Source organism: Aegilops tauschii, chromosome 7, assembly GCF_002575655.3.
Source record: "Aegilops tauschii subsp. strangulata cultivar AL8/78 chromosome 7, Aet v6.0, whole genome shotgun sequence".
In the NCBI taxonomy this organism is placed as follows: Eukaryota; Viridiplantae; Streptophyta; class Magnoliopsida; order Poales; family Poaceae; genus Aegilops; species Aegilops tauschii.
The window spans coordinates 213,695,029-213,708,173 of NC_053041.3; the positions used below are offsets into that span (position 1 = coordinate 213,695,029).

Genomic DNA, 13,145 nt, shown 5'->3' on the forward strand with positions numbered 1-13,145 from the left:
GGAGGCCTTGCCTTTTCGATCGTTGCCATTTTTGTGCTAGCCTTCTTAAGGCAAACTTGTTTAACTTATGTCTGTACTCAGATATTGTTGCTTCCGCTGACTCGTCTATGATCGAGCACTTATATTCGAGCCCTCGAGGCCCCTGGCTTATATTATAATGCTTGTATGACTTATTTATGTTTTAGAGTTGTGTTGTGATATCTTCCCGTGAGTCCCTGATCTTGATCGTACACATTTGCGTGCATGATTAGTGTACGGTCAAATCGGGGGCGTCACATTAACTCCGGGTGAGGATTTTACTGGGGACGGAGTGGGGTGGTGGGGGCCATGGTGGGCCGGGCTGACGTGGCGGAGGCGTCCAGGCCTCCCTAGATTTAGGATGGATATGAGGGTGCCGAACAGCCTGAACGTATAGGACTAGTTTGAGACGCCCGACCGGGTTGAATTCATCCGTCCGGTCGTATAGGAGGGTTTGGGGAACCCGGCTGTCGATGCACTAAGGGGACCCACTAACTGTCCACATCCAAATCCAATCAACAGGCATGAAAAACAAGCATTGTTGGGCGCCAGAGCACTAATATTTATTTTTTACCCTAGGCTCATCTGCTCTGGGTGCACAGTAAAATCAAAATAAATAAATACTAGAATGATTCTAAAAATCTGATTTTTTTTGTCAACCAAGACACTCAAATGCATGATGCCCAGGCAAAATTTCGTCATGTGCAGACATATGAGGAGCTCGTGGCAAAAATAACCCGGTCCAAATAGTGCATGAACAATAAACTTTCTCACATACCCCAATTTTGTTTTTGTTTTGCAGATGTCCAAACACCACCAAATTGGCATTTGAACATCCTCCATGAAAAAAAAACAGTTTTTTTTTGAATTTTTCTGGTATTTCTTTGAATTTACTGTTAATGCAAGGGAGCAAATGAGCTCTGGAGCCGAATCGCCCTGTCAGCCGAACCATCCTTAACGTTCACATGAAATGTACAAAATCATCCGAATCAAGGAAATGTCGCTACCAAATTGTTTCCAGAAAGATTTACAATTGAACAAGAACTAGGTTTCCTCCTCAGCAAAATCATCCGAAGACGTCCTTTGACTTGACATGTATTACAAGGAACCATGCAGTAGAGTTGTTCTTCAGGCCAAAACAGATCATCATCGAGGATACCTCTCCGACAACAAGATTCGCTCTTCCACGGTGTACTCCCCACTTGGCTCCTCGGTGTCCCCTTCAGTTGCCGTGTCGTCGATAGAGAATTGGCCATCATCATCATACCTCCTAGATTTTGCATCACGCGCAGCTTGCTTCCTCTTGATCCGCAGGTTTTCGAGCGTCATCTCGACTTCTCTCATCGCCGGCCGGTCTTCTCCGTTCAACCTCACGCACTTTGCTGCCAGCGCAGCTACCTCCTGGACCTCTCCGTCTTCCTCTTCCATGACCTGAGGATCCAGCAAGTCAGCCAGCACGCTTCCCGTAACCAGCGAGGCAAAATGCAGAACAAGACTATCGCCATCCACAGAATCATAGGCGAGTGGCCTCTTCCTGGTAAGCAGTTCTACGAGAAGCACGCCAAAGCTGAAGACATCGCTCTTGTCTGTTAGACGGCCAGTGTAATAGTACATGGGATCCAAGTAGCCAATGGTTCCTTGAACCGCAGTAGTCACCCCCGTTTGATCAATAGGAATAAACTTTGAAGCCCCAAAGTCTGATACCTTGGCTGTTAAGCTTTCGTCAAGAAGTATGTTGGCGGACTTAATATCTCTGTGATACACTGGTATTGAAGCAGCTGAATGTAGATAGGCCAGAGCTGTAGAGATCTCAAGTGCAATCCTCAACCGGTCGTTCCATGAGAGTGATACCGATCCTTCTACGTGCAGATGATGCTCAAGAGTTCCATTTGAAATGAACTCATAAACCAACAATGGGACTTCTGCCTCGAGACAACATCCAATAAGCTTTACGACATTCCTATGGTTGATTTGGGAAAGAATTGCAACCTCATTAATAAAGTCATCGATTTCTCTCTGTACGATAATCTTTGATTTCTTGATGGCTACAACTTGTAGATCCAGAATGCCTTTATACACAATGCCATGTCCTCCACCGCCAACCTCACGAGTTTTGTCAAAATTGTTTGTGGCCTTCTCTAGCTCTGCTAGGGTGATGATCATTCGTTCACCCATATCAGCTCTTTGTGATACTAACTGCTGAAATAGCAACCCATGATTTTGCTTGAAAAACTTGTCTTTTCTTTTTTTGGCCTTCTGTTGCTTGATCTTACGTGTCACAAAGGGAGCACCAAAAGCCAGAAGCACAAGAATTGACCCACCACTGGCTACTAGGCCTATGCTTAAACCTGCATTATTTGGAGAAATGGAATCAGATATTGCATCCGTACCCCATATCTTACTAAAAGGAAACAGTGTGCACTAAATTTATGATTTTTTATGAAATCCTGCGTCACAAGATTTAGAACCAAAGATTAATTTCTACCACCAACTAAAGGTTTGCAGTATGCAATTAGATTTAGTAAATTAAGCTGAGTAACATTGTTCTAAGCAAATTACCTACTTTAGCTATCTTTATATGTTTGGGACCATAGAGCTTTATCAATTTTTAGCTAACCTTGCTCTTGTCACTATGATGCTATATTATATTCAAGAATGCACACATGCCTTTGCTAACCAGGCTAGTTTTATTTATAGAAAAGCAACTTATCAAACTCTACTAAAATATCTGCCTAAAGTGCTAGACTGAAAATGCAGTGATAAGTTATCATTAAACTTCCCTCCCTGCAGTACAAGGCTGTAATGTCAAAGTGATCACTGGAGACCATAAATCTGAACTTATGAAGATGATCAGAATCAGATTTTTTGGAACAAGAGGGTACTTTTTATGCATGCAAGTAACAAAAATATAAGAGCAGAAGATATTCAGCAAGGAACATAATGGGTTATGTAAGCATTCTCATGTATAATATCAGCTTTCAGATCTCATCAATAAGTTGATGCAGGCAAGTAAAAATGGTACAGATTTCAGATTACTGAGTGTCATCAAATAATTGAAGGATTACTACATAATTTAACTCACATATTGAGTTGTGATCAGATGAATACATATTTTAAGTAATTACTGATGTGTAGTTTTGTTACCTTGAGAGGATTTCTTGTTCTTGATGCACCCCCCTTTCATGAAGGGATTCCCGTAGGTCTCATCAGGGCATTGGCAGCGAAACGCTCCAGGCATATTTATGCAGGTTCCGTAGCATGAGTGGAGTTCCCAGTGCGCACACTCATCAATGTCTAATCAAACAACAAAGAAGCACCGTAAACAAAACTGATAAACTAGCCACATATGTGGCCCATGAAATTATACCTAATTATAGGCACTAAGCTGTCCTCAGATCAACCTAATTTGCATAAGAACTGTGTAATAAAACCAGGTGAATTCAACTTGTATACCTTGGCATCCATCCACAACATAAGGGTTGCCTTGATAGCCAGCAGAGCAGCGACAGCGGTACCCTTTGTAAGCAAAGCTCGTATAGTTCTGACAGGAGCTGCTGCTGCTACGGCACCCAGATGTAGGCGTGCCAAGAAGCTCCTTGCCACATGTTGAGTTGCTGATCACCCAGTCCAGCAAGACTGGAAGAGTGTTTACAGTTTCGAATATCAGGCGCGTGACATTATAGGAGCCTTCCTCGGCTATGTAGACTGAAGAGTCTGCATCGAATTCAGAAACATTGCCAGGGGGCTGGACCTGGATGCTGTAAGAGGTGTAGCCTTTGGGGATGGCAGCACTGCAGCAGCCAATGCCGGAGCAATCCTTGCTCAAGGGGAACTGAAAAGGCTGGCCCTTTCCTGGGGCCGGTGGGCAGTAAGTGGCACAGGCGTTGACGGTGCTGTTGTCCTCCGCGAGGAGGAGGACCTGGACGTTGCTGCAAGACAGCACCAGGTGTTAGGTTGATCTCTCCACCAATGGGCCCAACGGCTCATTGGGCCCTTGACCCATGCCCTGATCGGGGGCGTCCAGCCCAAGCAAGGCTGGTGGGCCCCTGTCGCGCAGTACTATAAAGAGGAGGTGGGGACCAGGGGCACGGGGTACGAGGTTCGTCACCGCCACTGTTCCCCACTCCTAACCCTATCCGATCCAGAGGGAGGCACTGAAGCGATGGGAAGCTCCACCGCCGCCACTCACGCACTCTCTGCTACCACCTGCCACCGTCACCATGGCCGGTATCAGGACCTCCTCGAATCAAAGTGAAGGTATCTCCTACTACTCCTCCCATCTACCCTTAATGATCTAGCCTAGACGATCCCACAGAATCTATCAATGGTATCAGATGTCAACTAGGCTTGTTTTCGGGTAGAGAACCGAAAAGAAAACCCCTCCCCTCACCAGATCGGATCGAATCCGAACCACACAAAAAAAAAATCTTGAATCACTCCTCAGAGTTGTGCGCCGCCGCTGTGCCGCGCCGTTCCTCTCGATCCCGGCGCGCATCGCCTAGCGAGGCACCGGGAAGAAGAACAGAGACCCCAAAGGGGGACAGGGCACCGCAACCGGGCCGCTTGACGGCGGCGCGCGCTCCTTCGGGAGCACGCGCACACCGGCAAGAGGGCCGGGAGGGGCGCTGCCGCTCCGGTCGCCGTCGCGCAGCCAGGGAGCTGCGGAGGTCGCATCTCTGCTGCGTCTCTCTCTCTCACAGTAAACAGAACAAGGAGATGGCGGCGAGAGAGAGAGAGAGAGTGGAAATAAAAGGGGGAAGGGAAAAGGAGGTGCGCGCGGTTGTGGTGGCTCTCGCCGCCGTCGCCGGCGGCCGGGGCGGTAGGCCGGGGCGCAGCTCCCCTGTCTCGCCGTCGCTGGCGACAGAAGAGAGAGAGAGAGAAACAGAAAGGAGGCGCTAGGTCTCGGACGGGAGCTCTCTCTCGGTTTTGTTCGTCCTAAACGAGCGGGAGACCGTCCGATGAGAAAGGACGGCTGGGATTAAAACCCTAGTTCAGCCCTGGGCCACTGGGCCGAAAGCGCTGGTGGAAGCTGGGCCATTGCACCAGGCCGCAACCGCCAGCACCAGCTTCCACCAGCGAGCCGTGGAGCTCGCCCGCAGGCCGTGGGCGGCGAGCCGTGCGCGCGCTGGGCCGAGGCCGGCCGGCTGGGCTGCTGTTTTTTCTGTTTTGTTTTTGCTTTTCCTGTCCAGTTTTGGGCTAATTGCAGTACAGTTTTCTTTCTATTCACAATTATTCAAAGAATTTTTTTTGTTTAGAAAATAGAAAAGTAAACATAAAATGTTTCTGAGAATGAAAATTTTCAAAAAAGGAAATGTTCATGAATTTTATAAAGAAAATAATAAAGTCCATGAATTTTTTTTGTCAAAGAAAAGTTTCTGTAAAGAATTAAAAGTTCATGAGTTTTTATTCATGTTTTTCCGCTGCCTAAATAATTAATAGTGCTCTTTTACAAAGAAAGTAAAAGTTTTATCCTCCAATTAAATTTGAACCAACAAGAAATTTAATTGGAAGAACGGTTTTTGATAGAAGTTTTTTCACTTGTGGGTGAAATCAGATTCAGATAGCTTCAGTAGAAAGATATTTGATTAAAGTTTAATTATAGTATTGTTATTTTCTGACCAACGTTGAAGATGACAATATTATAATTCAATGAGTCTTATAGTTAAAAGTTCAAATCTCTGCCCAATTTTCAGAGAATTTGATACAGATTGAGAAATGTATATTGCTAGTTTTCCGCTGCAATAAAGTTGATAATGATGATTATTTTCTTAGCAAAGTTACTTAATAGAAATTTTATCATCACATTATTTATGAGTTATGCGTTTTTTCCATTTCTGCCCAACGGTGATGTGCAATTAATGTAAAGAGGTGATGTTTTATTCTAATTCTTCCACAACGATGATTTAGAATATAAAAGAAAGTTTCAAAAGTTTAATGTGCATATTTTTTTAACCAGACCAACGTAGGGTTATTTTTATGCTCATTATTGTTGATTATTGGCTAAGTTTTCTCAGACTAAAAGTTTTCCATGCCTTCATTCGTGAAAGCGAATGGCTGGGTACTTGTGACCCGAAAGATGACCAAGAAAGGTCATAACGTGAGGGAATATGTTCTCTCTAAAGAATGGCTTCAAAAGAGAAAGAATTCTTGGATATTGATCCAAGAAAAGAAAAGAGATAGATCATTGAGAGTCTTGGTTGACGAATGTCTTTCATGTACTCTCTATGAAGAAGATTTTTCAGTCAACATGATTTGAGATGAAACAAACAACATGCGTGTTTAATTTGACCAACGTCGGATCAAGCATGTGTGTCAAAGAGCATTCGGATTTATTTCTGAATTTGATTATTGAATATGCGGTCAAAAGAGCCAATTCTGTCATTTATGTCCCTTATAGGGAATTACCCGCATAGCGGGAAAAGATGATTATGATAAAACCGGCATGGCGGGAAAAGTCTGGAAAAATACCTGCGTAACTGGGTAAAGTTGACATAGTATTATGTCAAAAATCCTGTATGGCGGGAGAAATTTTGGCAAAGGACTTATCCTGTATGACAGGAGAAAGATATGATGGCTCATGTGCTTTTAATATGTCCCACTCTGGGAGAAAAGTATGGAGTAGCTATTATGCTTTCCTAGTATCGAATGTACATCGGTCATTAAGCACTCAATAAATCCAAAGAGAATAAAAGTTACAGACGAACCTAAAGATAAAAATGATATGTAAGTGCGACTTGCAAAAGTACTAATTATAAAGAACTCTGTTGAGTTTCTGAAATGGAATGAGGAAAAAATACTCCCATACCAGTTAACAGATAACTTCATTACGTATGAAGTAATCAGTTAAATGAAGTAGATAATCAAAGTTTCCTCAATTCACAAGAGTTATGAATGGTTTTTCGAAATTGTGGCAAAAAAGTTCTTGCCACATTTCAAGGGGGAGAAAGAAATATGAGATAATCTAAGAATGATGAAACTCCCCTATACTTTAGATAATGTGATGCACATTATGCATCTAAGGTGATCCATGAATGAAGAATGTGATCGTCTGGGGGAGTACGGCGGTCATAATAATACCCCTAAAGAAAAGAAATACATGTATTCCATTTTGAAAGCATACTAAGGAATGCTAAGACGGTGCTTAAAGTGCCATAAATAAGAAAGTTTTAACAGAATAAACCCAAATAATAAAGTTTAAAGATACGCCATTTTTAGTGAAGATGGAGTAATCTGGGGGAGCATGTTGTATGACCTATACAACACCTGTTGTTTTCTGTATAAAGGAGGAATGAGTAAACATGGATCCTGTGATAAAGGTCCCGGTAAAACCTATTGCCTCTTGGAAATGAAAGACTATACAATGAGATTGCCTCTTGGCAATGACAGAGCAATAACAACCCCATATGAAAGAAGTGCCAGTACCTGAGACACACAGATGGTCTCAAGGAATGAGAAAATCATATACTTCTGATTACTATAAAGTCTATGTTAATGGAGGTAGATCCTACCTCATTTAAAGCGCTCAATCGAGTTTCGAGAAGTGTTTGTTTGTATAAATGATAAGAGACTATGTGAGATGAAATAAAATTGGTGAATCCCGACGATGTTTGGGACTCATAAGTAATTTCCAATGGAGCCAAAACAGTAGGCTCTAAAGGGTCTACAAGGTCAATGTGACTCCAAAGGAAATACGTAAAGGTGTAAAACACGACTTAAATTGAAAGGTTTTTGCGCGTTTACACTGAATAGATTACAATAAGTGTTGGTAGCACATCATGATCTGAGTTACATCAGATGAAAGATATTATGATCTGAGTTACATCAGATGAAAGTAAAGAACACAGGGGATACTGCCTGAAGAAGTCTTTTATGGACTAAAGCAATCAAATGTTGTTTTGGGTTAAAGAAAATGAGAGGACAATTGTATCCATGCAAAGTTATAGAATGGGAAATTCATTTCATAATCCTGTGCATGTGGATGACGTCCTACTTGCTAGTGGTCATGTCAATCTACTGCAGGAGAAGAAAAGAAGTTCTTGTTCTCAAAGTTCAAAAGAATGTTCTCGGTAGAGTCTCTCGTTATAATTATCGAGATTCACCAAGAAAAGAATAAAAGGGGTATTAGTAATGTCGCATGGACATGCTTAGAAAGGTCTCTAAAGTATGCATGCGAGAAAGCCTACACATGTTCTTATAGTCAAGGATAATGGAACTGGAAACTATGGTGTTTCAAAAGTTGATGAGAAAAGATTGAAAACGGATATGGTGCCATATGCTTCAGCTGTTGAAGCTCAATATATTACCATGACATAGTTCACGTATCTGGGTTGTTTTGGCAATGTCCAGTCTATATATAGATCACTGGAATGGACTCAAAGATATCGACCTCATGCTGAAAGAAATAAGTACTCTCAAAAGATTGTGAGTACAAAGACAGGAGTTGTGAAATGTATAGCGAAATCCACAATTGTCGCTAATTTTCACACTTGGAGTTTTGGTGTGGAAAAGCTCCAAAGAATGAAATAATTACCATCAATGCGATGCAAAATATGGTATAGCTTGATATGAGGCTGAGGGACACGCAAAATGGTTAAGTATACCTGTACCCGGAGTTGATAATGGTTGACAACAGCGATAACCATTTTAAGTTTTTCCCTCCTATGACAACGAGTCAAGTGTTGACGCCAAACACACTGACACAGAGTTATGCGTTGTAAAGGAGAAAGTCCGGAATTATGTAGAAATGCTTGAAGTATAAAAGCAACAGACAAGTGTTTGCAGATCTGCTTATTAAAGGCTTGCCGCCAGTGTGTTCGGAGAACACACAGTCGACATGGGTTTTATGGTATAGTCTAAGATTTCCGGACAATAAAAGGGCCCAAGGTTAAAGAATCTGTTTCAAAACAGAGGAGTGTGTTGTAGGTGTTGATTCTATCGGGAATGAACTGTGATGATGAGACATGCTCTACATGCAAATCTGTGATGGAACGAGTACTTTGAAAAGAGTTATTTCAAAGTATAAAGTTAAAAGTATAATGATGAGATCAAAGGGGAGAATGTTAGGTTGATCTCTCCACCAATGGGCCCAACGGCTCATTGGGCCCTTGACCCATGCCCTGATCGGGGGCGTCCAGCCCAAGCAAGGCTGGTGGGCCCCTGTCGCGCAGTGCTATAAAGAGGAGGTGGGGACCAGGGGCACGGGGTACGAGGTTCGTCACCGCCACTGTTCCCCACTCCTAACCCTGTCCGATCCAAAGGGAGGCACTGAAGCGATGGGAAGCTCCACCGCCGCCACTCACGCACTCTCTGCTACCACCTGCCACCGTCACCATGGCCGGTATCAGGACCTCCTCGAATCAAAGTGAAGGTATCTACTACTACTCCTCCCATCTACCCTTAATGATCTAGCCTAGACGATCCCACATAATCTATCACCAGGAACTTGTTCTTCTCCGGCGAGACGAAGAACGGGCCGCCCCTTCTGAGCCCACTCCATGTGTGGTACTTCGCTGTGCTGTTGGCCTTGCCTGGTGCCCCTGCTGCTGGTGACAGCGCAATGCTACTGCTGTTGACGCGCACCGTGCCGCCGGGAATGGAGATCTCGAGCACCTCCACGGTGTCGTCGCCCAGGAACAGCTTGGGCGGCCGGTATGAGTGGTCGCAGGTGAGGTTGAAGCCGTCGCGGTAGCAGCCGGCCTCAATCCCGAAGGGGTAGGAGATGCCGATGCCGCCACAGAAGCACAACTCGCCTGCTCACTAACCTCTCCATAGATGCAGCTGCGGCTAGCTCAATCTCCACAAAAAGGTGGTGATGTTCGTGGACTGTTCTTCTCATCCCCATCCTCCAAGCCAATCAAGCACCACTTAACCAATCTACCCTCTGGTACTCTGTCTGCAGTCTACACCTACCGCATGCGCAGTCCGAGGAATTCAAGGCGCGTGCACGACGACTTGATTCGTTTGGGCTACCAACTAGCCAGGCGGCTAGTGCTTTCTTTAAGAAGAAAATGGTCAGCATTGGACATTCTCAATCGGATGGTGGAATATAGGGCGCATGTTACCATACTGTTCACCGGTGACATGCTCATGGCATGTCACTGGATCTCAATCCCAGCCTAACACCCAGGTTGAGTGATTATAATAGCACGTTCCACATGACTTCCACTCAAAGATGGCCCCATGATTACGACACTACTGATGGGAAAGGCTAAATTAGGTGACCAGCTGTTGCAGGATTTGCCCTCGCTCGGTGGTCATAGAACATTTTACTACGTACTGCACTGATTTGGCTAACATTTGGGCTTGGATAGTGGGTAGGTTTGATCTTGTGGACAAGTGGAGCACGAGCAGGAGCTGTGACTTTTTGTTCTTTGCTTGGAAGATGCCATGGAGCTTCCCTGTTCACATGTGTCTCAGCTCCAGATAAAATAAAATAAATCTCTAGAAGTGTGAATGCAAATCGAAGAAAGGGGGTAGGCAAGCAAGTATAGATTAAACGGAACCTTTGCCAATGGGATGAAGACGACGTCGGTGCCGCTGGCCTGCCCTCTCCGCCGACCGGCTCGCCCGGCAGAGCTAGGCGCCGCCGTGTCCACACCAGCCAGGAAGCGGCCGGAGTTTGCCTTCCTGCGGCGGGCGGCGGCCTTGGGATCCATGAGTTCTGGCCAGCATCGCCGCACGCCGCTCCTCCCACCGGTAGTTCTCTCCACCGAGCGCCGATTTGGCGCCGGCGCCGCGCGAGATGTTCGACGAGATGTCCTCACGTGCAGTGCACGTGCGTGTGTGTGATGACGGTACATCCACGATAGCGCCATCCCGTAGCGAAAACGAACGCCAACTTTACGCTTTCACTGACACAAACGGGATAATTAAACCCAAGACAAAGAAAACCTAGATTCAACTGACATACACAAAAACACAGGTCTATTGGACTTCATGCCTCCAAGTAACACTTTTCTCTCGAACCTGCCTCTAATGGACTTCATGATTCAACTGACATATACAGAAAAACTATCAAATTCATGACTTCAGCACAATAACGCAGGAATATTTGAACTTTTTTTCTCAAAGCGTATCATTATGAAGAATATTTGCTCATTGTCATACAAACAGAGCCTTCTCCTTTGTTCAGGCCCAAAAGAGATCATCTGGGGTACCTTGCTGACAGCAAGATTTCCTCTTCCATAGTAGTATATTGTCTGCTCGATGCCTCGGCATCCCCTTCAACAGGCATATCCTTCTTGGCGAGTAAATCTTCAATTGACTTATAATGCGCAGCAATCTGATCACCGTCGTATCTCTTTGATGCTGAATTATATGGGGCAGGATTCTTTCTGGCTCGCAAGTTTTCAAGGGCCATCTCCACTTCCTTCATTGTTGGTCGGCTCTCTCCTTCCAATCTCGTGCACATCGCCGCTAGCATGGCTACTTCTTGGAGCTCTCCATCATCTTCTTCTTCCATGACTTGTGGGTCTACTATGTCAGCAAGATCGCCTTTTTTGAGTGATGAGACGAAATGGGCAACAAGGCTGGCATCGTTATCTGATCTATACACATATGGTTTCTTCCTGGTTAGCAATTCTATAAGGAGAACACCGAAACTGAAAACATCGCTCTTGTCTGTTAGTCGACCTGTGTAATAGTACATGGGGTCTAAATAACCAAGTGTTCCTTGAACAGCTGTCATCACTGCCGTTTGATCAATTGGGATGTACCTTGAGGCTCCAAAGTCCGACACCTTTGCTGTTAAGCTCTCATCCAGAAGTATGTTGGAGGACTTGATATCTCTATGAAATATGGGCATTGAAGTAGCCGAGTGCAGATAGGCTAGAGCTCTAGCAATCTCAAGTGCAATCCTTAAACGATCATCCCATGATAGTGATTTTGGTCCTTCAACATTAAGATGGTGGTATAGGGTTCCATTTGAAATGAACTCATAAACCAACAGAGGCACTTCTGTCTCAAGGCAGCATCCCAGGAGCTTCACCACATTTCTATGGTTGATTTGAGAAAGAATAGCAACCTCATTGATGAATTCATCGATTTCCCTTTGTACTACAATCTTTGATTTCTTGATGGCAACAACATGTAGGTCTAGAATTCCTTTATACACGACACCATGTCCGCCGCCACCAACCTCACGAGACTTGTCAAAATTGTTCGTGGCCTTCTATATCCCCCAAGGTAAACATCATCCTTTCACCAATATCTGCCTTTTGTGATATTAACTGCTGCAATAGCAACCCATGATTTTGGTTGAATAACTTTTCTCTCATTTTCTTCACATTCCTTAGCTTCACCATACGTGTAACAAATGGAGCGCTAAGTGCCAGAAGCAAAATTGAGACACTGCTGATTACTATGCCTATGATTAAACCTGAAAAGTATGAAAATAACATTACGTAACTTGATGGTACAAACAGCTATACATTTTATCAATTTTCTATTTTCTCTGCAGTGTATGATGAGATTTCATAAGCTCCAAACTTCCAAAAGTTGTAGGGGGTAATCTCAAAATAAATAGCAGAGTGGAAGTGGGTTGCCATTGCCAAATGACTAGTTCATTAGTGAATAGCCATGATAGGTTTCAGTCTTGCCAACTATGAACATCAAGATTGAACATCTTAAAGATAGTTGGGGTGGATGTAAGATTGCAACAGAAACAACAGTAGTGGAATGTAAGAAAAAAAAGGGAATATATAACTTTTTCTTCTCACACATATGTCCGCATCTGCCATCTTGACAAAAATGGTTCGAGGTAACATTCCAGCGATGTAGTTAGATAATATATTTGGAGTGGATCATACTTATTAATTGACATGAATTAATCAGTGAACGGTTACCAATCTGTACCAACAGAATGTTACTAGCAATATGATTGTGCATACAAATACAAGATTATACAAAATCATAGTACAGGTAATCAATGCTATATAGCGGTTGTCACCTGCAGAGTAATTCGTGATCTTGATACAGCCCCCTTCTATAGAGGGGTTCCCATATGTCCCATCAGGGCAGCGGCAGTAAAATGTTCCAGGCATATTTTCGCAAATTCCATGGCATGAGTGGGCTTCCTTATGAACACATTCATCAATATCTAGTGAAATCACAAAACAGAACAAAAGATA

The 13,145-nt window shown here is 43.9% G+C and overlaps 1 protein-coding gene and 1 pseudogene across 3 annotated transcripts; both read right to left on the reverse strand.

The window, feature by feature from the left end:
• Positions 1–932: 932 nt before the first annotated feature.
• LOC109742830 (wall-associated receptor kinase 3) lies at positions 933–10,906 on the reverse strand. Of its 3 annotated transcripts, XM_020301927.4 has the most exons (5): positions 10,521–10,899; positions 3,770–3,947; positions 3,472–3,654; positions 3,163–3,312; positions 933–2,366 (listed from the first exon to the last, which is right to left on the reverse strand). In XM_020301927.4, exons 1-5 carry the CDS (start codon positions 10,830–10,832, stop codon positions 1,165–1,167), a joined length of 2,025 nt encoding a protein of 674 aa, XP_020157516.2. In that variant the 5' UTR covers positions 10,833–10,899; the 3' UTR covers positions 933–1,164. The 3 variants fall into 3 exon arrangements, with proteins under 3 accessions (XP_020157516.2, XP_040251315.1, XP_073362047.1); XM_040395381.3 differs by having other exon boundaries at positions 3,472–3,937; positions 10,521–10,906; XM_073505946.1 differs by having other exon boundaries at positions 3,472–3,947; positions 10,521–10,773.
• Positions 10,907–10,924: 18 nt separating this feature from the next.
• Positions 10,925–13,118, reverse strand: LOC141027044 (wall-associated receptor kinase 3-like; annotated as a pseudogene).
• Positions 13,119–13,145: the final 27 nt, after the last annotated feature.